Source organism: Plecotus auritus, assembly GCF_963455305.1.
Source record: "Plecotus auritus genome assembly, chromosome: 7".
Lineage (NCBI taxonomy): Eukaryota > Metazoa > Chordata > Mammalia > Chiroptera > Vespertilionidae > Plecotus > Plecotus auritus.
In genome coordinates, this window is record NC_137774.1 from 63,216,638 (window position 1) to 63,238,341 (window position 21,704).

The following is a 21,704-nucleotide window of genomic DNA, read 5'->3' on the forward strand; positions in this document are numbered from 1 at the left end:
TTTAAAATATATATGTCTTTTCTCCTTTGACTTAGTTTTATAGTGAATAATATTAATAAGACATTTTCTAAGACTATGAAGGGGTTTGTTTAGAGGGTCACACTTATCGGACATCCAGTACAAGCTGTCTGGTGGAGAGCTGTGTGCAGTGTTCTAAGGCTTAGTAAAGAGTATCTAGCTGGAAGTTAAAACCGTGGAAGCAGAGCCCTTTGGAAAATGTGAAAATTAAAACAATCTTCTAAATAATCCTTAGTACAAAGATGAAGTCTCCAGGAAAATTAGAAAATATTTTGAGCCAAAACCGGTTTGGCTCAGTGGATAGAGCGTCGGCCTGCGGACTGAAGGGTCCCGGGTTCGATTCCGGTCAAGGGCATGTACATTGGTTGCAGGCACATCCCCAGTGGGAGGTGTGCAGGAGGCAGCTGATTGATGTTTCTCTCTCATCGATGTTTCTAGCTCTCTATCCCTCTCCCTTCCTCTCTGTAAAATATCAATAAAGTATATTTAAAAAAAAAAGAAAATATTTTGAACCAATGAAATTACAGCATATCAAAATTTGTGGAAGCCAGATAAAGAAATGCTTGAAATAAAATTTACCTTTTAACTAAACATTTAAAGAAGAAATAACACTGATGCTTGAAAAATAAAAGAAGAAGGAACACTTTCTAACTTATCGGTGAGGTTAGCATTACCCTGATACCAAAACCAGACAAAAACAATAGAACTATAGATAAATGTCCTTTAAAAAAGTAAATGTAAAAATTTTCAACAATATCCTATCAAATCAAATCCAGAGCTATGTAGAAAGAACAATATACTGCAACTAAATGAGTTTTCTCCTGGGGAATGCAAAGCTGGCTCAATAATCAAAACACCATCAGTGTAATCACCATGTTAATAATTTAAAGAAAGAAAAACCACAGGAACATATGAATTGATGCAGAAAACGCATTTGACAAAATTTAATATCCATTTTGATGAACATTCCCAGCATAGCAAAAATAGAAGGGAACTCCCTTGACCTGATAAAGGACATCTACAAAAAACAAACAACCACAAAACAAAACAAAAAACCCAAAATAAACAAAACTAACATACTTAGTAGTGAAAGGCTGCCTTCTTTCTTCCTAAGCTACGGAGCAAGACAAAGATGTCTACTCTATTCAACATCATACCAGCATACCTCGCCAGTACAATGACAAGAAAAAGAAATAAGAGATTGGAAAATACAGATTGGGTAGGAAAATCAAACTCTCTATATATACAGGAAACATAATTGTCTATGTTTAAATTCTCAAGAATCTACAAAAAACAACAACAACAACAACAACATCCCCCCCCCCAAAAAAAAAACAAAAAACCCACCGAAAACAAGCCTTCTAGAACTAATAAGTGACTTTAGATAGATTGCAGGATATAAGGTCAACACACACAAAAAAAATCAATTTTATTTTGATATATTAACAATTAGAAACCAAAATTTTAAAAAATACCATTTACTTTAACTTTAAAAATTTGAAATACTTAAATATAAATATAAAAAATATGTCTAGGATTTGTATGCTGAATATTACAAAACATTTAAAGATATCAAAGAATACCTAAAGAATGGAATGACTCAGCATAGTAAAGATGCTAATTCTTATAGATTGATCCGTAGACTTAATGAAATTCTAATCAAAATCTCAGCAGAATTCTTTGTTGATATGGACAAAGTGAATCTAAAATTTATATGGAAGACAAACTAGAAGGGCCAAAACATTTTTTAAGATGAAGTACTCAATCATATGACTTACTACATAAAGCTTTAGTAATGAAACAATGAGGTTTTGGCAAAGGGGTAGATACAAAAAAGTGAATGAAATGGAATAGAGTTCAGATACATACTCATACAAATATATGGCTGATTAAAAACAATGAAATTAATAAAGGACAGTATGTTAACAAATGATATGGGAGTGGTTGGACATCCTACAAAATAAATCTCCAGCTCCACCTCATTTCTTATAAAAGAATTAACTCAAAATGGATCATAGATCGAAATGTTAACTGTGAATGTATACAATTTTAGGAAACATAGGTGAACAAGACAAAGAATTTTTAGATCTGACACTGAAAACATGACTCATAAAAGGAAGAAAACAATATATTTGACTTTATTAAAATAAAAAATAAAAACTTTTGTTCTGCAAAAGACACTGTTACAAAATGAAAAGTCAAGTTACAAACTGCAGGAGAATATTTGCAAATCGCATGTCTGGCAAAGGGCTGTGTCCAGACTGAAGAACTGTCAGACCCATTAGTATGAAACAATCCCACCAAAAACATGGGCCAAAAGCTTGAAAAACACCCCCAAGGGCAGTACAAGGATGGCAGATGCATCCATGAAAATATTCAGTATCATTAGAGATCAGGTTAAAGCCACATGAGACACCACTGCACACCTGCCGAATGGCTAACATATGATGGTAGTGGATACTGTTCTACAGTGTGCTGGCAAGGTGCAGAGCACGAGGGCCTCGGCCATTGCTCTGGGAATGCAAAAGGGTGCAGCCACTCTGGAAACAAGTTTCCTATTACGTTCAGCACACACTTAGCATACAACTCACTGATTCCACTCCTAGGAATTTACTCCAGAGAAATGAAATTTATAGCCACTCTATCACCAAACCTGGAAACATTCAGCAGGTGAATGGATGCACAAACTGGTGCATCCACACAGTGGAATACTATGCGCCATGAAAAGGAGTGATGAAAGACAGGGAGAAGAAAAGTGAGGGAAGGAGAGAGAGACAGAGATAGAGATTGAGAGAGCCGGGGGCAGGAGGATAGGGCCGTAGATGAGATGAAAAAGGAGTTGGACTAGAGCAGTGGTCGGCAAACTCATTAGTCAACAGAGCCAAATATCAACAGTACAACGATTGAAATTTCTTTTGAGAGCCAAATTTTTTAAACTTAAACTTCTTCTAATGCCACTTCTTCAAAATAGACTCGCCCAGACTGTGGTATTTTGTGGAAGAGCCACACTCAAGGGGCCAAAGAGCCGCATGTGGCTCGCGAGCCGCAGTTTGCCGACCATGGGACTAGAGGAAGGCATAAGCAAGACGGATATGTTATGATACTAAGAAGTAATTTAAAACGAGAAAATAAAACGCACAAAAACTCCCAATAGGGGAATGCCTACTACAGACAGTGTAGCCAGTGATATGGAAACAAGCTCAAGGAGTGATGGCAGGGAAAGGGAATAAAGAAATGAACATAGTTGCGAGAACTGCTAGGTGCAGAGGACAGACACGCCGTGTGAGGCTCTGCTTGAGAGGAGAGCAGGGCGCATGGAAAAGGCCAGTAACAAACTGTATCAGAAGATGATGAAAGGTAAAATCTAAGACTAAAATGCAGCCATGAACCTCAAACAACACGGGGTCAAAACACACAAAACAAAAACGACTGGAGATGAAAGGAGAAATTTCTGGAAATACCATAATGAGAGGGTTTTAAATATACTTTTGTCCATCTTTAACAGAGAAGGTTGGTAAAAATATGGATATAAATACGTTAAGTGATATAATTAAAGTGAACACCAACTATGTCTATCTTGAAGTTTGAACCCCTCAATAAGAGGATCACCTTCTTTTCTAGTATCCACAAAACTGGTAATACATTAGCTTGCAAAAGAAACCTCCTTAAATTCTCCCCCAAATGCCCCAGAAGTTGCCCAGCTCACATTTCTGATGAAAACATCATAGAGGCAGAAATTCATGACACACGCATGTAATATGAACGAGATGGACTCAGGTGGAAGCTTAAAATGATGAGCTCTTGACATTGCTTCTTAGGGAATGGGAGGGGTTAACTAGGGACCCCAAGAGAGTTGCAGGCTGGGAGGAGGGCGAGCTGTGTTGGAGGCCATCAGTGAGTCTCCAGTGCACTCTCTGAGTCAGATATCACTGAGGCCTGGAGGTGTGCAGAGTGCTGTGCGAGAGACAAGAGGGTAAAGAGTTCAGGCCTCTGGCCAGGAGAGAGTGGAGGGCTTTTCTATATGGGCAGGGATAGGAAAAAAGTGATACCACAGCAGCGCCTATGGCCCAGAGGGAAGGGATGGGGAGGGGATGCGGGGAGGTGATGTGGTAAAAAAAAATTGGTGTAAAGGGAGCAAGGAAATAAAAGGTTAAAATATCACTGGGTTGTTTAACAAGTGCTGGCGAGGATGTGGAGAAACGGGAATTCTCGAGCACTGTTGATGGGATTGCAAATTGAGCACTGTTGATGGGATTGCAAATTGATGCAGCTGCTGTGGCAAACAGTGTGGAAGTTCCTCCATCAATTAAAATGGAACTACCATATAGCCCAGAAATTTCACTTTTGGGTGTTGATTCAAAGAAATCCAAAAAGATAAATGCACTTCTATGTTCTTTGCAGCATTATTTACAATAGCTAAGATACGGAAGCAACCTAAGTGCCCATAGTAGATGAGTGCGTAAAGAGGAGGTGGTACATGTATAGAATGGAATATTACTCAACTATAAAAAAGGATAAAATCTTGCCATTTGTGACACATGGGTGAACATAGAGGATATTGTGCTAAGTGAGATGTCAGACACAGAAAGACAAATACTATATGATTTCACTTGATGTCACATCGAAAATACAAAATGAAGAAACAAAACAGAAACAAACTACAGTGAAACCTTGGTTCTCGAACTTAATTCGTTCCAGAAGGCTGTTCAAGAAGTGGTTTGTTTGAAAACCCGAATCATTTTTCCTATTAGGAATAATGTAAATTGAATTCATCCATTTAATCTATCAATAAACACTTCTTTTCCTAAACGCATGACATCATCCACCACTAGCCTTAAAGGAACCACTTTCTACACTCCTTCTAGGCTGTCTCTCAGGTCAGCATGCGCATCTTGCAGTCACTGGCTCACTGCTCTTCCTTTATCCAAGTCAACAACAGGTGTTCTACCTCCTCACCTGCCTGAGATCATTGCTTCTTTCACACTCTTCGCAACATCAGCACTCTTGAAGGTCTCTTCCTGTTTTAAAATTGTGCTAATTGTTGATTTTCCCAGCAACAAAGGCATTCTCTCCTTTGTTTGTTGCCTGAGATGCTTTTTGTCATGCTGACGTGTCAGCCTGAAAGGGTGGTCAGAAAACCGACTTTGGTTAGAAAACTGAGACATATTTTCTGTGAACAACTTGGTGGAGAACTGAATTGTTCGAGATGGGAGACGTTTGAGAAACAAGGTTTAACTTTAGTAGATACAGAGGTGGCCAGACTGGAGGGCGTTTGGAAGGTTGGCTAAAAAATGTGACGGGATTAAGAGGTACAAAATGGCAGTTACAAAGTGGTCTGACGTGTAAAGCACAGCGTGGGGAATATAGTCAATAATGTTGTAATAACTATGCATGGTGCCGGGTGGAGACTGGGAATATCGAGGGGAAACCTTGGTAAAGTGTATAAATGTCTAAACTCTATGCCATAAACTGGAAACTAATCCTATATAATAAGAGAGGAATATGCTAATTATCCATTACGCCCTGAGGCGTAACGACCAACAGCATAGCGACCCTATCACGGATCTGCGGGAGGGTGGGGCAGCGAACTACAAGTGGGCAGTAGGGAGAGCTACAGGAGGGGGCAGGGCAGCAAGCTATGAGGAGAGGGAGGTAGGAGGGGGGCGGAGGGAGCTACAGGAGGGCAGCAGCGACCTAGTGGCCCATGGATTAATGCACAGGGCTACTAGTATAAAATAATACTGAATGTCAATTGTAGTTGGAAAATAAAGGATGATTGGGCTGTTCAGAGGAAGTGCTCAGTGCAGGTGGGACTCCAGGTGGCTGGATTGGAATGGAGAGGGGCCAGAATAAGGATGGATTTATCATGTTTGGCTGCAGGTCATCTGTCATTCTTATGCTACCTCTTCCAAATTCATTTGTATTAGAATCACATTGGAGGGGCACTCTTTTAGCCCCGAGATGTATCTTGACAGTTATACACTGAGTGCCCAGATTATTATGATCTCTGAACGAACATATATATATTAGAGGCCTGGTGCATGAATTCGTGCATGGGTGGGGTCCGGCCAGCCTGGCCAGGGGGAGGGGACATGGGTGGTTGGCTGGCCTGCCTGCTGGTCGAACTCCTGGTCAAGGGGACAATTTGCATATTAGCCTTTTATTATATAGGATATACACTGAGTGGCCAGATTATTATGTGTTCAGAGATCATCATAATCTGGCCACTCAGTGTATGATGTGATCTAAAGTCTCAAAGGAGAAAGGAAGCCACCATTGTTAAGCCTCTGCCATGTGCTTCACATTCTCCTTTAACCCCAATAATCAGGGTAACCACATAATTTATCGTCCGAACTGGGGCTCCTGAGAGTAAACGGATAGCAGATACAGACGGAGGCTGTTGTCCCGGACAGGCCGGCTGTGTGGTCAGCCAGTGGCCTCTGGCCGAGCTGGGTGTGGTTTTATTGCATTTTGGAGGCAGGGCCACAGGGGCTCAGAGATGTTCTAAGGTCACCGTTAGTGATGTTGATGTGAAAAACCATTGAAACCTGCAAAGGATTTTTGTGAATTTATTTGAGCCAAACTGTTGACATACGCCGGGAAGCAGAACCTCAACGGATTGAGATAATGCACCAGAGAATGGCGATTTCTCAACTATTTTTATACATTGTAATTAAAGGAGGGGATGTAGGTGGGTTACATGAAATTCTTTGGTAATAGATTAGAGAGGAGGAAGAAAGCAAAGCGGGGCGGGGTGGGGGGGGAGGGGCTGGAAACCCTGGGATTGGATAAAAGGTAAAATGATAGACACTTGCTTAGGTGGGTGCAGGAACATTAACATGATAACAATGAAGGAATTTGTGGTCTCTGTCCTGGTGCCCAGGCACATGAGGTTGTGCCCTGAGGGGTCCAGAAAAAGGGAAGTTAAAAGTTACCCAGACATTTCAAGGGCATGTTATTATAGATGCAAAAAGACAGATAGGCTCAGTTAAGGTAAAGGTTGACCTTGTCAGTGAAGATACCGGCCTAGGAGTGACTACCCACCATAACTGCTTTTATTTTATTTCATTTTATTCATTTCAGACCATCCTTTGTAGTGACTGTAGGTCTCTGAGTTTGCAAGACCGCCACGCAGGCCTTCCCTGAGCTGCTTGTCAGGGCAGCATATGGCCCCTTTTGTCCACAGTGAGTCGGGGCAGAGGCAAGATTCAAACCCAGATCTCTGACTCCAAAGGCCAGCTGTGCCATTTCTGTTCCGATTCCCGAATACCAGCTCTTCACCATCCTTTCAGTTGTCGTGGCTCGACAGGCTCTCTGTGAGAACGGCCCACGACTTTCCAGCGGGAAGTCTGTCTCCACATGGGCAGGCTATGCCATGCCAGCAGGACAGGGAGCCAGCTGTCCTAGGGACCTGTGGCCATCACGTGCTCGATGACTCCGATGCTGCGTGGGGCTGCTGGAGACCCAGGCGTGCTTGCGTGCTTGCGTGCTTGCGTTGTCATCAGAGATAAGAGGAGGTCCTAGGGGAAGGCCAATAGAGGGGGCTGCGAGGAGATGGGTGGAGCCAGTGCTCACATGCCATGGCATCAGAGAGCCTGTGCTAGAAAAGTCACAAGCAAACAGGAACCAAGGAATGGGTTGTAGAGAGGAGGGCTAAAGAAATTTGCAATTTAAGAAAGTGTGGCAAGGCAACCTGTAGACACCAGGAGGTCACTGGAATAGAGGAGGGGCAGGGCAGGGCAGGATAGCAAAAAAGAGATGGGTGGCTATGAAATTCTTCACCTGGTCAGCCTCTCTCCCTCCACCCCTGCTTTGATGCTGGGGTATGTGCTGATGGTGTCCCGTGTCCATGTGTGGCTCACCAGCGCTCACTGATGCAGACCCTGAGTGTTTAAGCATCTCTCTGCAGACCCCTTGCTCTACAGCCTTTGGGAAACAGAATGGAGTCCCTCAAGGCCAGGACAGTGGATTCCTTTTTTTTTTTTTTTTTTTTTTTGTTAATCCTCACCTAAGGATATTTTTTTTCCATTGATTTTTTGAGAGAGTGGAAGGGAGGGAGGAGACAGAGAGAGAAACATTGATGTGAGAGAGACACATCAATTGGTTGCCTCCCGCACTCACCCTGACCAGGGCCAGGATTGAGCCTGCAACTGAGCTACGTGCCTTTGACCAGAATCAAACCCGGGACCCTTCAGTCTGCAGGCTGACACGCTATCCACTGAGCCAAACTGGCCAGGGCAGCACAATGGATTCTTGGAGGCCATAGGTGCAATACTGAATTTTAAAAAAATGAATACACAATTAATAAAAGGATTAATTCTCTTTGTAATAAGTTCAGAATGTGAGAGATAAGGCTAAATTTGGTCTCTTTTGCTCACAACCCCCAAACCAGGTTGCTTTACCTCTTCCTCAGATTAAGCATTCCTGTAAATCGATGCGACCAGCGGTGTTCTCAGGACACTGCTCTCTGTACATGTAGTGAGCTTCGTCGGGGGAGCACTCTGTACCATCTGCTGGATTTCAGCCAGATAGAAAAGAAGCATTTCTCAAGGAAAATCAAAGTCAGTGGCCAAGCGTGGGCTCTGAGAGGCTTCCTCCGCACAGCGGCTCTCTCTCTCTCTCTCTCTCTCTCTCTCGCTGCTGGGAAACAGGACTTGACTTTGAAAAGCTTTAGGTGCGTCAGGCCTGTAATGGCTGTCACCCACTCCTGATGCCAGTGAGGAGCCATGGCTCCTGGAGATGTGAGCGCCCAGTCCTAGAACCAGTTTGTCTCCATTCCTCCCACAGAAACTTCTGGCCCTGGCAGAGGACAGACCCCAACAGGTCCGAAGTGGAGGAAAGGAGCCTATGGGTCGGGAGAGGGTGTAGTCATGCCTCGATTAGGGGGAAGTGGCCACCACGGATAGGTCACTGCTCACCACTAGTTGTGAGATTGGCTGGAGAATACAGCGCTCTCACTGTTCAGAGAACGCTCTGGGAGAGCTGTGAGGTCTCCACCTTCCGAGGGACGAGTGCTCTCCGTGATGGCACTGTGTCAGTTCTGCTCGGGGAAGGGTGCGGCTCTGGCCTTGGCAGAGAGAAGAAGATGAGCTGTGTCCACTTGCATAGGTGTTGCCAGTCAACCAGACAGCTTCCCGGCACGTCAGAGCTCCTGAGCCCTGTGTCTATGCAGCTTACGATGGGATAGATGAGTCCTCCTGGTTCCCAGCCTTGCCACTGGCATGGGCGAAGCCTCTTGGAAGGCCCAAGAGATGAGGTTGTGTTCTATGGCAGCGATTTTCAACCTTTCTATCTCATGGCATATAAACCAGTTACTAAAATTCTGCAGCACACCAAAATATATTAAATAGTTTTTGCCGACTTGACAAAAAATAGGTGTAATTTTGATTCTTTCACACCGGCTGGCTATTGTTACGTTGGCTGTTGTCATTTTTTTATGTGACAATCTAAGGGAAAAGAGGTCAGTGGCCCCGACTAAACAGTCAGGTATTGCAGGTATTAAACATTCTGTGGCCACTGGTGGAGATCGCTGCTCTGTGGGGAGACTGCACGGACATCCTAAGAAACTGTACCAGGTCTACACTGTACCTACCGTGTGCTCCATGCATGAGCATCACCTGGGCACTTGTTAGAAAAACAGGAGAGCAGGTCAATCCAGACTTAATGAATTGGAGTCTGTCTGAGGGCGGGGTGCGGGATTCTGTGCTGCATGCCGGGGTTTGAAAGGCGCTCCCGGAAGGGGTTAGATGCAAAGGCCAGATGAACTATTCTCAGGAAGAGAAACCACTGCTTCATATCAGTTCATTCAGAAATGGTTAAATCTCCATAATAAAAATGGACACATGTAGTACAGGAGGGCAGTGAGTAATAATAAAATAATGAAATAACAGTACTATAGCTAGCATGTATTGACTATTCCCTAGGCCCTAGATTCTGTGCCAAACATGTATATTCTTTATCTGATTGTACTCTTATAACAACCAATGAGTTGTGCATTACCTCCATTTTATCAGTCAAGAAATTGAGTTCAGGGATGTGAAGTAATGATAGGGAAGATGCAGATTCTGGCATCTTGCAGCCCTGTATCCACAACACTGTACGACCTGGCTACCGTGTCATTAGCGATCAACTTACGTTGCATAAATTTGGTTTTATGTCTTCCTTGGGGACAGGATCAACATCATATGTTGTCCCTTTTGTCCCCTGTGCCTAGCAGAATCCCTACACACAGTAGGGACTTGCTATGGAACTTAACTGAATCAAAGGAAACAGCTTGCTCCTGGTGTAGGAATGAGATGTAAGATTTGGGGGTCCTGAGATTGAATTGAGAAAGTGGTGTCATTTCTGGGATGACAAGCTCCAGGAAAGAGGTAACTGATGGGTGGAAGCAAAGGAGGCAGGAAGGAACGGGGTGCTTTACCCCCTACTATGCAAAATTCTGATTTAATGTTTTATTGCACTTTTGGGACAGTTATAAACAGTGTTGAATCATGGCAGTGGTCATGGCTATCTGTCTCATTCCTGAGCTTAAGGGATTGCATTTATCATGAACTGTGGTGCTATTATTTCAGATAGCCTTTATTCTGTGAATGAAGTCAGCTATTTCTAGCTACCTGCAGTGATCTGTGGTTTCCCTCTTTGCCCTGTAGATATGAGGACTTATTTTAACAATAGATTTTCTAAGATTGAACCATCTTTGCATTCTTGCTAGGAGTCATTATATATTAGCCTTCTGGTAGGTAGCTTAATTCAACCCAATATATTACTTTGAATTTTTCTTTCATAAGTGAGATGGTTGGCACTGTATCCTTAAGATCTGTACAACTCACAAGATCTACACAATTTCCATTTTCTCATCTCCTTCCATAGGCTACTAATTCACTTCTTCCTGTTTCTCCAGCCTGATGTTGTATTCCACCTTAATGTGGCCAGCACCTACACTGCTTACCCTCTGCTTTCTTCCCTTCTCTTGGCTGGTTTATAGCCTTCTTTATGCAGTGCTCTTGATTGAGGGTGGAGGCAATATTTTTCCAGCCTCCTCTCTATGGGCTGTTTGGGTTCTGGGTATGGATGCTGCATGGATGATGGGTGTATCTTGGTTTAGTAGACAACTCTTTCTCTTCTAGTTCTTTCTTCTTGAATTGAGTAAAATTCACATAACATACTACTAAAAAAATGGCATTTAGTACATTCATAGTGTGCACATAGCCATCATCTCTGTCTAGATCCAAGAAATTTTTATCACTTATAAAGGAAACCACATACCCATTAAGTAGTCATTCACCATTCTCCCCCCACCCCCAGCCCCTGGCAACTGCTAGTCTGCTTTCTGTTTATGAGAATGACCTGTTCAGGATGTTTCATATCCGTGGAATCATACAACATGTGACCTTTTGTGTCAGGATGCACACATGTTTATAGCAGCCCTATTCACAATGGCCAAAGGTGGGAACAGCCGAATGCTGGTCAGCTGAGGAGTGGTGAGCAAGTGGTCTGTCCATACAATGGGCTGTTAGTCAGTGAAAGGTAAGTGCTGGTGCTACAACATGGACAAGCCTTGAGGACATGGTGCTACATGGAAGATGCCCGTCTTCCCGTGGCCTCTGTGGAAACACGCTCAGAGAACGGACAGTCAATCTTAGGGGTTGAGGGGGAGAGTGTGGAGAAAGTCAGCAATCCATTTTAGACCAATGCAGAGCAGAGCTCATATCTCGTCAGTTTGTCTCTCTTTGCATGCATCTTCGCTATTGAGGTTAATAAAATAAAATTGCCATTAAGTGAGTGTGGTGCCAAGAGCACCCCACAGGCTCTACAGCCATTGCCCATTGGTGCTTAAACGTTCTGGGTGCTATTCATGCTGAAAGTGCTTTCTCTCTTTTCAGTAAGAGATGCTAAAAACCTTGTCCCTATGGACCCCAATGGCTTGTCAGATCCCTATGTGAAACTGAAACTCATTCCTGACCCAAAAAGTGAGAGCAAACAGAAGACCAAAACCATCAAGTGCTCCCTCAACCCCGAGTGGAACGAGACATTCAGATTGTAAGTTGAAATTATTGCAGCCCAGCATGGGGGGTGGGCCACCTGAGATGGGGAGTTTCTCTCCCAGCTGTTTCCTCCCCTCCCTCCCTTCCTCCTTTCCTCCCTCCCCCATTTCCTCTCCTACTCTTTCCTTACTCCTTTTCCTCCCCTTCCATCTGCATTTTTGCATTCCAAGCCAAGTAAACATTGAGCCCACTTTTTAAAATAGAGTTGAGAATGTCTGTGGTGTGGGGGAGTGGGTGGCATAGAAAATAGTGTGATGTGTTGCTAGGTGAAGGCAAGTTGTGGGAAGCTCAGGGTCTCCGCAAACCCATAGGGTGTGGTGCTAACCTCTCCAGGGCTGAGTTTATGGAAAAGGCTGGGCCTGCACCCACTGGGCGCTCCTGCCAGCTTCCATGGAGGGTCTTCCCTGGCCGGTGCTCCGAGAACCCGGGGATTGTTTTTTCGACACACCGGGGCCAACAGGTGCTAGTGATATCGGCCGATGTTTACTGAGCACATACTAAGTATAACAAGCACTGTATTAAGTGATCTGGCTCCATTGGCCATTTCAACCCATTTTACCAAAGGGGCTTACAGAATGTGCCCCAAGTCCCACAGCAAACACAGGGTGGAGAGTCAGCCTTTGATAGTGACTTGAGAGGCTGCGGGCTCAAAATGATTCCTTGAGGGTAGCCTCGTCCCTCTTTCCTCCCTCAAAGCCAATCTAGGGGCCCATCTCAGCCTCAGCCAAGGAGATGCCTCAGAATATACATTTCGCCCCAGACCAGCACCTGCGAGACTCTCCCCAGCCATTTCCCCAGCCTCTCCCTATAACCCATATGTGTGCTAACACCTACACAATTACACAATTGACACTATTTCTTATAGTGACTCTGTCTACAAGATTTCCAGCACACCATGAGCCCTGATAAGACATAAGGGAGGCAGCAGGAGTCGCTGGGACTGTGCCTCTCAGCGCGGCAGGCCCTCCACCTGAGCCACAGGCTGTCAGACAGAGAAAGGTCTTCCTCACCGGGGAGTGCCAGGGATGGAAATGGAATAGATTTCTTGCAACAGCTTGTAATCTTTAAAAGTTCCCGCCTTTGGGCCTTGCCCTCTTGCATGTTTCATCTGCTTGTGAGATCACTGTCACCGGCACTGACCTCCCTGTCTCTCTCTGCAGCCAGCTGAAGGAATCGGACAAAGACAGGAGGCTGTCCGTGGAGATTTGGGACTGGGACCTGACCAGCCGGAATGACTTCATGGGCTCTCTGTCGTTTGGGATTTCTGAACTGCAGAAGGCGGGGGTTGATGGCTGGTAAGGAAGGTTTGCTTTGGAAGCCATAGTACGGCTGGGTCCATCAAACATGGGACTGACACTGTCTCCCTTTCCTCCTCCGAGGGAAGTCCTGACGCAGAGTCACAGAATGAAGGCTGGTAGATTGGACTGGCCTCACAGATATGTTTTATTTGGTCCTCGTGCTGAAAAGAAAGGAAAAGAATTAATTGCCAGTATTTTAAAAGTCATGACTTCCCATAAAAATCTGGACTTATGTCTTGAAAAACCAGGAAAATCTGGGCACACTGGGCCCAATCAAATGAGAACAGTTGAAGAGTTAATGTCCCCACCACTCCCTATTGTTTTACACCAGCCCCACTTCACACAATTATGTGACCTAACTGCCCCCATGGCTACTAAAGCAACTCTCACAATTTACCCCAAAAATGAGTGCAACCACTGCCGGATCTGGACCTCTTTAAGAAGTCTCCTTCCTGGGACTGCGGCTACACCTGGGACTCGCTGGCCGGGCAGTAGCATGTCTCCTTCGGCTGGGCTTTTGCCTCGTCCCCTCCTAAGGCAAAATCTCCTTGCCCAGTGTTCCCAACAAGGAGGCTGGGAAGCCTCCTGGGCAGCCAGCTGTCTGGGTGAAGGTGTCCAAGCAGATGGTCCCACCTGGCGCTGTCAGTTTGGGAGAGTGGTAGTGGCAGCTCTGGCTTCTGGAAGAGAAATCCTTGCATTTCTGAGTGGTCTCGGGGCCTTTTCAGTTACAAGTGAAAGTCAATTAAAATCAAATTGGTTTAACAAGAAAGAGAACAGATCCCCAGGACCACCTTGCAAATGCCTTGTCTCTCCTCCTACCAACCAGGGGCTTCTTCAAACTCTGTAGGCACTGAGTGTCTGCTCCGTCTATCACTAGAGGTATGCGAGTGTGGACGGACATGCTCGCGGAGCTGGCTTCCGGAGGGGTAGGCCTTGAGGAGGAAATTAGAGAGTGAATCACGGCATGAGCAGACAAGCCAAGAGGACAGAGCCCAGGCAAAAAAAAAAAAGAAAATGATCAGGAGCCTTAAAGCACAAATGGTTAAAAACACAATTCTCACACAGGAGAATTTGTCAGGGTTCCCCTAGCTCACCAGGGGGAGACCAGGAGGCGGAGCGGCTGGCCCGAAGGTGTGTGTTGGTAGGAGGAAGGCTGACATGACGGGGAGTTGGAGGAAACGGCCGGCCGCTGAGCAGCAGTGAGCCGCCTGGCAGGTGCCGACGAGGGGACAGGGACCCCGAATTTCACCCGCTCTAAGTTAGCATCATCTCTGCAGAGCGGGGGCCGCCTGGGCCCCACTGGGTTGGGAACAGGTAATAGCACTGTGAGGGAGGAGGGAGCTCATTAGAAAATGCCCCAGCAGGATATTAACAGGTCACAGCGTCATCTTTTCCCCAAGTTTTGGATCATTGTTCTTAACATATGAATGAGTTAACTTTGCACACTGCCCCATGACCACTCCAGATTCCGTGTCCCTTCCTCTTTAAGTTAGGCCCAGAGAGGGCAGAGGAAGAACATGGGACCCCGGGGGTCTGGGGAGATGGGAGAGAAGACCATTGGGACGATGATTATTGCAATAGCAGCAGCCGCCACACAGTTTCACCGGGTCGCTGGCACTAGGCTGACCACTCGCCAGGATCGGGAGTCACACGGATCCTGCAGCAGTGACCAGATGTGCAGAGAACCCTTTACTACGTGTGAGCTTGCGGGTGGGGAGGAGGACTTGCAGCTGTGGGGCGCCATCTGGCTTCATGCTGGAGTCCCAGTTCCTGCCCATTGCCTCTGGTAGGTCCCTCCACATTGTCCTTTGTCCCATCCCCAGGCCACCGCCAGGCTGCACCCCCTCAGCACTTCCTGCCCCTCATGTCGGAGTCTCCACCGTGGAGAGCCCTCCACCCTTCCCCACATGGCTGCTCTCTCGGGCCCTCCCTGTAGGTCTCTGCCCAGGGCCCCATGAGGTGGCACAGCCCCTGCTTTCACCCCACCCTCACCCTTCTCCTTCCCAGGGTTCTCTGGGCCCCATCGGGCGGGGCTGTGCCCACAGGTGCTGCCACCCTCCTGGCCCCACAGCAGAGTGCAGGGAGGACAAATGGCTTCATGGTGAGGGACAGCACGTCAGGACTATGCCCCATTATTACTGCATATACATCTGCATCATCTGTGGATTCTCCAGCCGTTATGGGCGGAGCACTGTTCCTGGGATCAGAGTAGTTCAGCAAGGTTTGGGGGGCACACAGCTCATAAGTGACAGGGCTGGGGATCGGCCCAGGTCATGGCAGTGGCAGAGCCTAAGCACAAGCACATGCACTCTGCCTCCTGCCACAGGGTAGAGCCCGGACCACAGAGCCTCCCAGCGGGAGGGGTGCTTTGTGACTCGGAGTCCGTCAGCCCTCTGATGCGGTCTTCTCAGCAGATAGGACTCCACTCACCACGGTGATTACAGCCCGGCCCCTCCACCTTTTAGGAAAGCTGTGAAGTCCATGAAATTGTAGTTGGTAGGGAACTTTTGCAAAATAAAAGCCATCTTCAGATTTTGCAGATAAATGTCCTCTTCAGATTTAGGGCCAAAACATCCCTATTCTGTCTTAACTCTAAATGTATCAAATTCTAGAAATTTGGATTCTTGTTCCAGGAATTCTTTTAACACTGTGTGATCTAGAGCAGTGGTTGGCAAACTCATTAGTCAACAGAGTCAAATATCAACAGTACAACGATTGAAATTTCTTTTGAGAGCCAAATTTTTTAAACTTAAACTTCTTCTACCGCCACTTCTTCAAAATAGACTCTCCCAGGCTGTGGTATTTTGTGGAACAGCCACACTCAAGGGGCCAAAGAGCTGCATGTGGCTCTCGAGCCGCAGTTTGCCGACAACGGGTCTAGAGTAAGTCACGCCCCGGGTCTGAGACTCAGTTTCCCCGCCTGAAGGGCTGAGCTCTCCCAGTGATGCTGCGCTGAGGCTGGGGCGGCAGAGCAGCTGGGACTGCCCGGCGGGCGCCAGCCTCAGGCCCTGCTGCCTTGCGGCCAGCTCCATCTGAGTCCGATTCTCCTCTCGGCTCCTCATTTTATTTATGCTGTCTCCTTGCTTTCCCCTTGTTTTCCAGAGGTTCGTATGTTTTATTGTTGTTTTCCCCCCAAAAGAATCGGCTCTGGGATTTGTGTATCAAGTCTGCACTTCTTTTTCTCCTTCCTGTAGGTTTGTTTTGTGGCCTTTGAATTTCAGCTGGACATTTTGCTAATGTAATCTTCCTCTCTTAACCTCTTCTGCGCTTTAAAAACAACGAACCGGCACTGGAGGGAAGGGATTTCCTCCCAGTTCGGACACATTGCGTTCTAGCTGCCGCTGTTTACGCAGGTGTGCAGGTGTCATGTTAATTTCCTTCCCAGCTGCTTCCACAGTAGCCCCTCTTAGCCGTGGGTAGACCACAGTGCCTCCTGGATTCCCGATGGTACCGCACCCCGCACAGGCCATGTTTCTCCTACACACACACCTTTTCACTAAAGGAAGCACCCATGGCTTCTCTTGACGTATCCAAATGCCAGTGTCATGCCGGTTAGGCTTTGATAAAACAAGGGTGACTTGAATATAAGCCCTGGGCTACTGGGACAGCTGCTCTGGTCACTAGGACGGCCACTAAGTGACTGACGGTGGCCTCGCTGGAGGCAGGGATGTCACAGCAGGGCTGCCGCTCACGTCCTGCTTTAACGAGGAGGTGGCACTGGGCGCAGAGCCTCCGGTTCTACCGTCTCCTTAGACTTGGGCACCACTGAGTTGATATGTTTATATTTTTACAGTTACCTTGTCCTTGAAACAAGTTACGTTGGCCTTATTTCTAAGAGAGATCAAGTGTCCTTCCAAAGTGAATTTATTATTAAAAAAAGAGATAATTTGGTGAAAATTATTAGTTGATAATATCCAGATTTATCGAAATCCACAAAGGTGAGCAAAGTTTGCCAACCCCCCCTCCATGCCTCTTCCTATGACTTGACTTTGTGGAGATTTCCAGAAGCCCCTGCTGTGTGCAGGGCACCTTTTTGACTTCTGGCGAAGACACAGGCTCTCTGTTTGTTTTCCTTTTGGAAGTCAGTGGGAACTTTGAAGGGGAGATTAAATATTAAATGTGGAGGCCCGGCTGGCCCGCTGCCTGGAATCACTGAGCCTTATGTTTAGAAGCTGCCTGGGATGATCTGAGGATGGAGAGAAAGACTGTTTGGTTAGGAGGCCACTTTCGGGAGTGAGGCGTTTGGGGATCTTTCCTTACTGACTTGAATGCCTGCCAATGCCCTTTTCCGTCCTCGCTCTCCTCTCACCGACTAAGGGACGGGTCTTGGTGGTCAGGGAGCATCAGGTTTATTTAATGATGTTACTATCAGTGATGGTGGTGATGGTGCCTTTTATTGAACATGTGCTAAGTGCCAGGACTCTGCTCATTTTTCATGCATCATCATATCTTGCCTTCACAATGATCCTATGAGAAAGAGGCTTTTATTCCATTTAAAGATGAGAAAAATCAAGACTCCGAGGGCCTAACCAGCTGACCCAAGGGGATCCTTGAGGCACAGGCAGGGGTGCGATTCGGACAGAGATGGAGTCCGACTCCAGAACTGGTGCCCTAGCCACGGAGGGAGTCTGTTCCACTAGAGTCCAAGCACTTTGGGGCACAGTGCCAGGACAGCACGCCACAGCATACGTAAAAGAGGGCGTCGCAGTGCCGGGAGAGGGACAGAAATGCGGGCACGGAGAGCTTCAGAGCAGCTTCCAGAACAGAAATCACCCAATGGGCAAACAGTAGGTACCAACTTGCAGTATTGAGAGATATAACTAAGACAGTTGTAGGGGGAGAGAACGAGAGTACGTTACATCCAGAATGTATATTTTCTGATGTCCGTAGAATAGTTACAAAAATAAAAATACATAGCATGCCTGGCTACACACACACACACACACACACACACACACACACACACCAGGACAAAACCCCTCAACATGTTGTTAGAGTAACACTTACCCTAGGCCTCCTTCCCTGGTCTACCGATGAGATACTGCTGCTCAGAGTCACGGAATCTGTCCTGGCCCTTGTCTCCCTTTAGGTTTAAGCTGCTGAGCCAGGAGGAGGGCGAGTACTTCAACGTGCCCGTGCCGCCGGAAGGAGGCGAAGGCAATGAGGAGCTGCGGCAGAAGTTTGAGGTGAGCTGTCTCCCTTCCTGCCTCCGTGGGAACTGGTGAGCCTGCCCTGTGCTGTCTGTCCCATTCATGGCGCTGTTCCTGGCACGGCCTTTCCCAACTCCAGGCCTTGCCATGGTGTCGCCCAGAAAACTCCTATTTACCCTTCAAGACCTCAGTTAAATGCTCCTGCCTTATGAGGCCATCCTGCCTCCCTGTGTTCCTTCAGATTTAGACTTTTCTGGGAAGTGCTCGCTCACTGCCGGGTGTTTTGGGGTGTGGTCGGGGCGGGGGTGATGGGAACACAGTGACAGAGCAGTGATGTGTTTTCGAGGTTGAGTCAGGAGGTTTGCTGAGGGATAGAGTCTGGGTTGGGAGGTGGTGCTGTCGTGTGGAAAAATGCAACTGACTGTGCTGGGGACTCCATGAAATACCCGTGGGTGTATCTTCCAAAGCATCCGGACCCTGACCTTGGCCCTGACCTTGGGTCCGGATGGCTCTAGTGCTGGCTCTGCTTCTGCCTCCGACAAACCCTTTCCCTTCTGTGGGGCCCAGTAGACCCTATTTTCCTCTGCCTGAGAGCAACTGGATGTAGATACATCCCAGTTTCACAGAGAAAGCGTTTTGGGAAGATGGGCTTGAGCCCTTTCATTATTTGTGTACTGAGGGTTTTTAAAGTTGTTCCATGAAGGAAAACATGATTTTGTTTATGTTTACCAATTTTAGATAAGCGGTGACGGCTTATTGACTGAAAAAATGTACAGCATAGCTAGAAAAATAGATCGCCATCACTGCTATCTATCAAAAACCTCACAAGCAAATGAAAAAATACAACCAGGGAACGTTCTTTGGACGAGAGGCCCATGGTACTTTGGGGACGCAGAGGGAATGTAAGCTTGTCTGGAGCATAGGGACGGTGTCCCTGGGGAAACAGCAACAGGAGTTACCAAGTAAAGAGGGGAAGCATGCCGAGCAGAGGGGGCAGCACGTGCAAAGGCCCTGTGGTGGGGAGTGGCAGCCGCTACATGAGACCCACCACAAGGCACTGTGGGAGAGCAGGGAGAGCCAGAGGTGAGCTCAGGCAGGGCTGCGGAGGGAGGGGAGGTCCAGAAGGGCTGTGCTGGCCTTAGCAAGGATTTTGCCTTTTCTTTCAAGAGCCATGTTAGTTTTCCCCTGAACTTGACAGAAATAGCACTTGAGTGTTGACCCATCTCTTGAGCCTGTGCCCTCCACAAAACCTGAACTATGGTGGCAGTCCTGACCCAGTGGGATATGCTTCCCTGGAAACAAATGGGATAAGCATGCTGGCCTTGAGCTTAAGCTGAACTTGGTAACTGGGGTCATTCCCGTACACTTGGGTCAAGGCCAGAGGAGCTGATAGGCGGACTTCCCACCCAGCAGTGTTGAGAACTGGACACAGTCTGATAAAAGCAGTCCTTCCAGAGACCATTTCTCTCTCTTTCCCTCACCTGAAGACATGTCCATTTGCTGCTGTTAAAATGTATTATTACTGTGGGTGACAGAACACCAGGGCAGTATTTCCTTATGTAAAATGAAGTCGCCATTTTGCAAAAATGATTTCTTCTGTCCTCAGGCAGAAGGAACACGTTTCCGACGCGAGCAGAGCACTTGCCTGGGCCGGTTCCTGCTTGAAGGAACGGGCTGTTTGGTCTGCGTGCTTCCAGCAAGAGCCTGCCGTGCTTGTGGGTACCTGGGCTATAATCGCTCGGGGCCAGAGTTGTTGCCTAAAACGAGTTTCCAACAGATTGAAAGTGTTCTCAGGCACACAGAGGAATTTCAGTTGACCTTGAACGTGAGAAATGTAATCCCTGTGCAATAACCAGTTAGCACCTAGAATGACTCGGACATTATTTTCAAGTCTCTGATCTGGAGAAATTCCGAGTGACGGTAAAGTCAAGCTGCTGGAATTGGGGTAATAGAACGTCACAGTTGGGGTGTGTGGGGTGCAGCTACCATGTGTGGTCCATTTCAGAAGGTCAGAGTGGGCTCTGGATGGACTTTCTTCTGATTGTGGGCTTGGGAAGGGAAGGAACCATTTTGGATGCTCAGAATGGGTTTTCTGAGATTTTTCTAAATAATTTCTTAGAGTTTTTAGATTTAAACATGCCAACTGGGTGCCGGATATTATTTTAAGTGCTTTAGATATATTAACTCATTGAATTTACTCCTCATGACCATTTTGAATGGTAGATGCTATCCCCAGCCCCATGTTTCTTTCACCAATGAGGCCCCAGAGGTTCAGCCGCCTTCTCACATCCCACACTGCTCACTGTCCTGCCCCGCGGGTACCCAGCAGCAGACTGTAAGGGCTCGAGTGCAGGCAGTTTCTCTGGAGGAGGTCCCAGAGGCACCCAGAGCAGTGGGGAAGGGATGTGCGGGAAGCAGGGGGTCGAAGTGCACGTGCTATCAGCCACATACGCTGTGGGCAACCGGGGTTTCGTCCGCTGGGAACTGAACGTGTGCTCAGGTTTCCCAGTCAAGGGGCAGGAAGCTGAAGTATCCACCCGCTCCCTTCCATTCGTGGCTGAGGGCTGCTTCCAGGGGAAGTAACTCACCAGCACTTCCCACTTGCCCTGCCAGTGGGCTGTGTGCTTGTGCACCGGAGAGCCCAAGGCAGGGCCAAGGGTGTCCTGGGCCAGCAGCCCTGTGTGGAGAGGAGTGTCCCACCGGGCCCTGCAGGACACCTGGACCGCCTCTGGGCAGCGGAGCCTATTCTGTACCTGTGGTTCAGAGCCAGGCTGTTTGGCTTTGAGCCCCAGTTCTGCCCCTACCTTGCTGAGGGCTATAGACAAGTTACTTGATACCTCTGAGCTTTTGATTCTTCATCTGTCAAATGGGGACTCGGCACTTCTTGCCTCATAGGCTGCCTGAGGGTTGACTGAGATAATGCGTTTAGAATGGCATCTGGCACATCACAGCATTCAAATGTGGGTTGTCCTTATCACGATCAGCTTCCCCTTTGGAATAAAGCACGCCTAAGGGTGCTCCCGGGCTTGGGAAGGGCTGTGTGTGGGTCGGGAGCATCTACAGGGCCTTCTGCCACCACAGCTGGGTCCGGGGGCCATGGGATCTCCTTGTAGGGGTGGGGGTGGCAGAGGAGTTAGCTTACACCAGGACAGACGTTAGTCACCTGAAAGGAGCCCCAGAGGCTGCCGAAGCAC

The 21,704-nt window shown here is 47.2% G+C and overlaps 1 protein-coding gene across 3 annotated transcripts in view; it reads left to right on the forward strand.

Moving 5' to 3' along the window:
• Window positions 1-21,704, forward strand: part of PRKCB (protein kinase C beta) — a 301,024-nt gene that overhangs the window by 202,465 nt on the left and 76,855 nt on the right. For all 3 annotated transcript variants that reach the window (XM_080681707.1, XM_080681708.1, XM_080681709.1), the window contains exons 6-8: window positions 11,901-12,057; window positions 13,223-13,357; window positions 18,450-18,546. In XM_080681707.1, the coding sequence (XP_080537833.1) occupies window positions 11,901-12,057; window positions 13,223-13,357; window positions 18,450-18,546 (389 nt within the window). The remainder of the gene's footprint in view (window positions 1-11,900; window positions 12,058-13,222; window positions 13,358-18,449; window positions 18,547-21,704) is intronic.